Source organism: Phasianus colchicus, chromosome 1, assembly GCF_987193195.1.
Source record: "Phasianus colchicus chromosome 1, bPhaCol1.hap1.1, whole genome shotgun sequence".
Classification (NCBI taxonomy): domain Eukaryota; kingdom Metazoa; phylum Chordata; class Aves; order Galliformes; family Phasianidae; genus Phasianus; species Phasianus colchicus.
In genome coordinates, this window is record NC_143436.1 from 13509430 (window position 1) to 13518389 (window position 8960).

Genomic DNA, 8960 nt, shown 5'->3' on the forward strand with positions numbered 1-8960 from the left:
TTAAGATCAAATTGTGATCAAGAAATCTCCTACTTAAGCTTTGTTGCTTGATTAGCACCTCCTACACAAAACAATTCAAGTATCTTAAGCTTGATTTGAACCTGCTACTGGCAATAGGATTAATAACCATAAGATACTTTGAAGATCTGCATCCCCGGGGAATGGAATTTGATACTGAGTTTGCTGCAGGCAGTTTTATATTCCTGCATTCCCTTCACAGGCAAATCTCCAAAAGAAGCACAAGGAACAAAACATTTTTCTAAGTTCACATAGCAAATACTAAATGAGAAACAGAGCTCAGACTACAACTGAGCTTTGAAATGACTCAATTTGTTTCTGTGTTTCTCCAAAACTCTCCGTTAAAATTTTAGCAGAAATGTAGCAGGGTGAAATCATCTACAGGGCTGGTTCTGTTCTTCAGCCTTTGTTCCTTCCACAGAACAACATGACATGGTGACAAAAAAACAAGAGAGGAAATGGCTGTAGCCAAGCACTCCAATAGGCGCTTTCTGAGAAAATGTCTTTGTCCTGTAAATGTTGTGTTGTCTTCTCTTAGAAAAACAGCTGCATTTTCAGTGCTCCAGAACTCTGTGAAGGGATCAGGTGGAATTCTCCTTTGTGTTACTTTGTTGGTTCATTTTTATTTTTATATATGGAGACTCTCCTTGTTTTTGATTTCATATACAATGCATTTGCCTGGCTTTGTAGTGATCATCGTAGATGTATTTCAAGTCCCTGATTAGATGGAGTGGATTCTACCGTACTGCCACTGCCTTCAGGTGGAAAGGATGCAGTAAGCATGTGGTGTAGTTGAGGCTTCTGCTACCTTGTGCAACCAGGAAGGCAGAAGTTGTACTGGGACGTTCACGTGGGGATCCCTGAAGGCACATTGCAGTCTGTTAGGAAAGAATACTGAAATCCTTCTTCATTCAGTGGGAGAACTTGGTCAGCGTGGGACTCCTCTGAAAATTCTGTATTGCTGAACCATGCTTCAGCCTGCTCGTATTGGTCTTGGCCCATAGCCATCAAGTAATCCCACTTAGCTGTACCAAAAAGCTGAAATACTATTGAAAAATTCTGCACGTTGGCTTGAGTTGTAGAAACCAATGCAGTGATGTAAGTTGGAGGTTTGCCACTGCTTTTGACACAGCCAGAATTTTACTTCAGCTCTGTTACAGGTCAGAGCGGAGCATGTTTGCAAAGTTGCTTCAGAATCTGCTTCCCTGCCATCTCACACGCTATTCCAAGCTCAGATTAGTTCTAAACTTAGAATTCACTCAGTCACACGAACGCTGAAATAACAATAAAAGGCACTTTGTAAAAATAAGCCAAAATGAAGGTTGATCTTCTGATAAAGGCACGGGTTTGGGACTAAAAGATGTCAGTTTAATTCCCAATTTGGTCACAAACCTTCTGCATAAATTTGGAAGGTCACTTAATCTCTCTTGGCCTTAGTTTCTGATCTGTAAAATGGGGTTAAGTTCAACTTTCTTCTTTGTTACAGAGTGAGGTTTTCAGAGTGTGACCCTTCTTACTGAGTTTAGATGAAACATGGAAGACAGACATCTCAGTTTTGTTTTGTTTTTAAGCCAATGGCATAAGTAAGCAGTGATATTAGCAACATGTTTTGTCCTTTGGGTCACTGGGTCTTACCAGCATTTCTCTTCCATACTTACAAAAGAGATGTCAACTTCAGATTACCTTGAATGTAGACATATTTTCTAGCCTATGATATTTAATAATAAATAACACAGTAAGAAATGTAACAACAAATTATGGGAAATGGGATGAATACAAAGAACTGTATCAAAAAGGAAATGTTAGAAGCCCCAGCTAAAAATGCATAAAGTCTGTTTTGGTACAATCTGAAATGTTTCCAGGGAGCTTGGTGTGAAGGTGATATGTTTACTGTGTGACAAATTAAACTAAACAGGACTCTCTTTTCCAGGTCACATGAATCAAAGGAATGAAAAAGACAAATGGATTAAGGCTGACACACAAAGTGGCAAAGTGTATCTTAAAAGCCAAAGCTGGATTCAGTCTGTCAAGCTGAAGATTTCTTAAAGGCGAAATAGTCAAAACAATCAAGTCAAGAAACTGTAAAGGAACATTTTCTCTGGAATTATGAAACTTTGTTGATACATATTCTTAATGTAAGAGAGAAACAATATTAAAAATGAGGACTTTTTAACCCAAGATTTGCTGGTGACAGTGGCTGGTGATTAATGGGTCTGGTTTACTTTTTGTGCCTTTTAGAAACTACAAGGCCTTATGTATGCAGAATTTGTATGACCTGACCCACTCACCAAATCAGTCTTAAAAGCTGGTAACTTTCAAACAAAAGTTTGGAGTCATCATTTAAAATAAGAAAATTAGAGAAAAAAAAACCACTTTCACCTCCTGGTCTTCGGAAACATGAAAATTTACTTCCAAGGAGCTGTGCTCTGCCAACTGTTTTATATTTTTTAGCAAAATATCTTTCTACTGTGTGACTTCCATTGTTTATCCAAAACATAGAATTCTTTTTTCAATCAAATTATGTGTATTGTGGACAGGATAAAACCACTTTCAAACTTCATCACTTCATCTGTTTTTAACCCCTGAGCTGTTTCTGCTTTGTCAGCAGGCACTGTATGTGTAAAACTGCTTCTATGAAACAGAAACATGTTCCATGTTGTCCTGAACCACTTCCTTGTGGACTGATTCAGCAACTCAATGTATGCTGCAGTTTTTCTACAAAGAAAAGCTTTTAATATAGATACTCCAAAGTGCAACTGGTGTCGCTGATTTCAAGAAAGAGCACTCCACCAAGCAGGATGTTGGATATGAGTCCATATGAATGTTCCCCAAAGTAAAAGCTACTGAGCTAATAAATGAGAACTGTAATCTCCTTGCTACATTTCCATTTATCATCAGCCTTGCATGACAGGACTGTAAGCTCATGGAGGCAGAAAGGCAGAGGAGGAAGGAAGGCGAGGGAAGTTTATACACTGCACAAGAGACAATGATTTTTGTGGAGGATTTTGTTACTGTATTACAAACACACAGTAAACTAAAAAGAGCTTTTAAAAGCCTTTCTGTTTATATATGGCCCCTTATAACAGAAGTACTGAAGTTTGTGTTTTACAGCTGAAATGCAGGACTACCTGCCAACTGAGTGGATGGAGAGAAGAAACGAGGAGTTCGGAGTGTCAGTTCAGGTTTTAAATTGTGTATATGTATTTGTAGACCATAACATTATAAAATGAGATTTCCCAAGGCTATAGTTGCCCATTGCTAATGTTCTGCAGCAATCAAGGGCAGTTTTTTTACTTTAACTGAGAGTGGTTAAAAATTCTACATTCTGTTTCCCATTGTGTGTTAAGTTTGTTCTGATATCTATGGCAAATTATATATATATTTAATACACTAGTATATAAAACAGTAATGTCACTACTAAAAGGAATATAATATTACTAAATATTATTATACTGTTAAAGGATATACAATTAATAAATGTGTAATGGTTTCCTCAAAAAGTTTTGAAACTAATACTTTCTGAGCTGCAGACACAAAGTGAAAGAAGTACTCCTAAATTGTTGTATCTGGAAATAAAATATGTAGTAGATATTTCACAGAATTGAGTCTGCTATTGGTTCCATTATTCACCCTAATTACAAAGCCTGTCAGCCTCTGTGATTAAGGTCTTGTTTTGGGATACTGCTGCATTGGCTATCAAAGGGAGGGCATAGTAAGAAAGCATATGATTTCCTCTCTGTTCAAAATTAAGCAGAATAATGCATTCTAAACTTTGCTGTGATTAAACGTTAGGATAGCTAGTTATTTGCTTAAAGCTTAAATAAGCCATTAGAAAAGTTACACTACCAGTAGAGCTACTGTGGTGGTATTCCTTCTAAGTTAATAACTGTTGAGACCACTAGAACTCTAACATTAAGATCAAGAATGAGCTGAAGAAGAATAAATGTTTGGAAGATTACCCGAAAGACATCTGAGTAATGTCTTGTTCTAATAATGAGGTGAAACTTTTATTTTTTTTCTCTAGATAACCCATTAATCTTTTCTTATCAGTAATCAGGATTTAAATGGCAAGCCCTACATGTGCTCATTTTTCTTGTCCTTTTGATAGGAAGACGAGTTCTTACAACTGGAGAAAAATGAGGTTATAACACTTTTCCCATCTGTGCTCCCTTTCCTTTGAAGCTCCTGACTTTGTCAGCTGCCAGCTAGCCTGCAGTTCAGAACTGAAAGTATAGGCACTGGCTTGCTTACAGAGCTGAACTCATAGCATAAGAGGCCTTCATAAGAATTAGTGCTGTCAGTGTGCAGCAGACTGCTGAGAAGTAGAAGAGTCTTAAATGTGCATGCATAGTCGTGTATGAACAAACATGTCATCGCTACCTGGACACCGTTCCTCATCGCTCTCCCATGTTCAAGAAGCATTTGATGAGTACCAGCCGTGTCAAGGGGAGGTTCTGTGGGAAGTCTGAGTGTTTATGTTCTGGACAACCTTGATGGCAAATAAGCCCTAAACACATACAGATTTATTTATTGCTTACTCTGCAGGAGACTACAAAAACCTCTTACTATTGAAAGATGAAGACAGCTTGAATCAACATGTGAAAGTTAGCGATGTCGTTTCAGTGCAGCTGTCTTGCTTGAAGGCGTGCATGCCCCTGTGAGAAAGGTTTACAGAACATCCTTATTAATCCAGTGTGGTCTTTTATTGAAGTCTGATTAATTGCAAGAAAAATAATGCAGTGTTCTTTTCATGTTCTTGTGAAAAACAGACAAAAAAAAACAAACCCAAACCTTCAACTCTAGATGGTGCATAATTTCTTCATTTCTCATTTTGAAGAATTCGTTCAATCAGGTTCTCACTTGTGCTTTTTGGTGAAGGTATGTTACCATCCCTGTCATAGCCAAGCCAGGAAGGAGGGTCAGCGTTACTATAGTCTTGTTGCTCCAATCTGGAGTATATTTCAAGGCAGCTTATAACAGAAGAAAATAACAAGACAAAAAAATACTTTGCAGAAGTTGTTTCTACAAAGAACACTAAAAGTTTCCTTACCATAACTGAATCTCTTGATGTTAGGTGTCGTGGAAACTAGAAAAGAAGATAGTTGGTTAGATCATAGAGTCATGGAATATATCAAGTTGAAAGAGACCCATGGAAGTCGTGGTAGCTCTGTTTTTTTCAGAACAGATCCAGCTAGACCAGGTGGGTATGGCTCTGCTAGGTGAGCTCAGCTCTATGGCTAGAGATTGCATAGCCTCTCTGGGATTTGCATTTGACCGGCCTGCTGGTTAAAAGATGGTTTCCTTTTGTGTAATCAGAGCTTCAAATATACCAGCTTGTGGTTGTAACCTTTTGTCCCAGAAGTACGCACCGTTGAGGAGAGCCTGGCCTTGTCTTCTCTTTTGTATCCTCTCATCAGAGGGTCACAGACAGCAATATGGTCTCTCCCACTCTGATCCAAGTCTTCCCATGACTGACCAGCCCAGTTCTCAGCCTGTCCTTTCCCAGCCTCAGCTCCAGCCCTATGGCAGTCCTGGTAGCTCTCATCTTGATTTGTTCTGGCGTGCCCATGTCTGGCTTGGCTGGGGAGCCTGTGGCAGCTGAACTAGGAGGATATTATTTATGGTGTCCAAAAGCACAGACTGTGTCACGTCCCTCCTTTCCAGTAGCTGTCACTCATTTCCTACTCATCTATCCCTTCTGTGGCCATGCCCCTTTGCAGTGTTCTATTGAACACCGAAACAGTGAACAAAGTGACACAGATACGGGGCAAAATCAGGGCTGCTGGCTGACAGACCTTCAAGAGCAACTCTCCCTTCTTTCCAGACACAGTGTCTATCGGCCCAGCAGCTTCCTCTGGTTTCTTGAGCTGAAGAAACTCGACCCAATGCTTGCAGTCTTTTGAAAGCCCGTTTCTTTCCATCCCTTCTGCAGCTTGGCTCCTGTCCTGCTCCCAGCTGCACAGAGCAGCCGCCCCCCAGCTCCCTCCCCTGGCTTCCCCCTCACTGCCTGCATGCCAGCAAGCTCCCTGGGGCCCAGCGTGCTCATGTGCTGCTGGGGAAGGGCCAGCCCTGCATCGCCTGCAGGCAGCTCAACCTATCTATGTGTCATGGCCACAGCAAGGCCGCCTTCCTCCCCACTGAGCCCTGTAAGAGACTATAATACATAGCATCCAGACAGTACTAGAAAAAAAAATCCAAATGAAGTGGACAGACTTATCTGACTAATGCTGCTACAATATTAGTAATAGTCTGGTATTTCTTTTTTCAAAGTGAAAACCATGAAGCTGGTTACAGCAGCCCCAGCCATGCACAGCTGTGTTGCTCACATCCCTGCAGCAGGCTGGGGAAGCAGGAGGGCTGCAAAAGGGACACGAGCAGTGGGGTGGGAGGGCTCCTTTCCCACCACTGCAGGATTTGTATTTTTTAAAAAACAACACTGACACGCTGTATTAGCCACACGAACACAAGGCTCTAACTGTTTTTCTATTAAGGAGGCCTTTGCCGCTGAGGAATGTGTGCACAAATTATGTGAGCTATAAGCTGTAAGCTATAAAACAAAATCAACTCATCCAAGTCCAAATTCCTGTTTTTCATGGAAACTGCAATGTATAGTGGCTGGCTGAAGCATGTATGAGTGGAGCTGTTACTATTTTTTTGGAAACTTATGCTGTCCCATGCCTGGAGCTACAGCTGATTAGTTTGCCAGAAACAGCCACTCGTTAATCACCAACACATGGCAAAATACATCATTTACTTAAGATGTGCTGTACTATGATAGAGCCTCTTTATTCATTCATATAAAGTCTTAAATGAATGCACTGATGAATAAAATCTTTTCAGTAAATTATTACAATTATCTTTGGAAGCAAGTGTCTCCTGGTATAAAACTCAGACCACAGACGTGGCTTGAGCAGTACTGGAATACATAATTCAATCCTTACCCAAAGTTTCAATCCCTTTCACTAAGAGGAGTTAGCTATACAGTGCTTCCTCATGGTCTGAATTCTGAGCTGTTCCAAGATTCAGAAATTTTTTACCAGGTCCATTATAATTAAAAGCAGAGATTTCAAGGTAATGAGGTAAGGTTAAAAAAACAATCAAGAAAAAGTGACGGAAAAGAAAAACCTAAACAAAGGCAAAGTGTAGTGAAGCTACAGAAACAGATGGAGGCAAGAAAAGCAGAAAGCATCCTCCAGGTTACACATGATAAGTCCACATACAATCCACAGTGCTCCAAAGTCTATATCAATCCTGTAGTGTTATTTTAGAGTATCCGGTTCAAGTGCACACAAAAGCTGAAATGTAGTTTTTCAGGAGCCCACTTAGCAGTGAAGTTTCTACTCAGGTCACAGCTGAAAACCAGCTTAACAGTGAGTGAGAAGACAGCACTGTGATATTTTTTGGTTGCTTACTCAACTGAAGAGTACTCTTAGTCCATTACCAACTCATGTGTAGGCTGCCTTCATTTCTGATTACAAGGCTGTCAGATGCCCAAATCCTTCCTCAGACCTGAATATTTGGATAGTATTTGGAAAGTGTTTGCTTTTTCAAGAAAATAGAGCTCTTGCAATCTGCTTACTAACAAACAGCAACCATCAGAAGCCGAACCAAACAAAACTGAAACAAAAACCAAGTGTCAGATGTATTGCAGCTATTAAGAACCAATGCCATTTCCATTTCAAAGACAAAAAAATGTAATTGTTGGTGAGTCATTTGTTAACAAAATGGTCATGACTTTAAAAGAAATGTAACTGGCTCCTTATTAGGGCAGACAAGAAAGAAGGAAGCATTTATTCTTGCTCTTCAGAAGCAGATGGTTGCACACAACATACCCTTTGCTCAGAGCACTACGCTGGCTGGCAAGGAATTCAGATGGCAATGGCAGATTTCCTCATTCATTCTGCACTCAAAAAGGTTAATAGAGACCTACAGCTTTCTCAGCTCTTAGCTGACTTCATATGGTACTTGTGAAGTTGTGAAGTGTAAGGAGACTGTTACAATGAAGAGTGGTGTTTCTCTAAAGGCACCAGTGACTTTCCCCAGGATTACTCCTAAGCACATCAAAGCTGGCATGGCCTTTTCTACAGAAGCCATCTTTTAAGGAGCAGTGTGTTACCTTTGTTTTCCTCTGGTAGAAGAAAGAAAGTGTATGAGCATCACTTCATCCCACAGGCAGATCATCCATGATCCTCTGTGGCATTAATCAGGTCATTAAGTTGAGGGTTTTAAGTTGATAATCAGGTTTTAAGTTGAGGGAGGGGAGATTTAGGTTGGACATCAGGGGGAAATTCTTTACAGAGGGAGTGGTGAGGTGCTGGAACAGGCTGCCCAGAGAGGTTGTGGATGCCCCGTCCCTGGAGGTGTTCAAAGCCAGATTGGATGGGGCCCTGGGCAGCCTGGTCTAGCATTAGGTGGGATGGTTGGTGGCCCTGCGTGTGGCAGGGGGGTTGGAGATTCATGATCCTTGAGGTCCCTTCCAACCTGGCCATTCTGTGATTCTGTGATTCTGTCATTAGCCTCCAGATACTGAAGAATGCCACAGGCTATCAGTTTGTAGGATGTTTTTTAAACTTGGCACCAGAGACTAGTATGATGGCAAATAGAATCTCAAATGCTATCTAGTACTGGCAAGAATGGACAATCTTTGTGTAACTGTTTCCAAAGAAGCTGCATTGCAAAGCTTCAAGAGCCATATAGAGTGGCTCCATATGTTTTCTATTTAAATCTCAGGAAAGAGTAAAAACAAAGCACTGAAAAAGTGTATGACACAGTACGAGAGATATGCCTCAGAGCTTGCATGGCTCAGTCTATTAAGAGATGTCTGCTAGGACTGGGTAGTGTTTAAAAATGGGGAATTCCTTTGGCAAAATGAAGTAAACATGATTTATAAATTTTGCAGAGCAGCTTCAAATTAAAAGCATACTTTTTCTATTGCTTTAGCA

General features: G+C 40.4%; 1 protein-coding gene across 1 annotated transcript in view; it reads left to right on the forward strand.

Annotated features, from left to right (window-relative positions):
• The window catches only part of FAM185A (family with sequence similarity 185 member A), a 42315-nt gene extending 38349 nt beyond the window's left edge, over positions 1-3966 (forward strand). The window contains exon 8 of the mRNA XM_031594297.2: positions 1949-3966. Coding sequence (XP_031450157.2) covers positions 1949-2064 — 116 coding nt within the window. The 3' untranslated portion in view covers positions 2065-3966. The remainder of the gene's footprint in view (positions 1-1948) is intronic.
• Positions 3967-8960: the final 4994 nt, after the last annotated feature.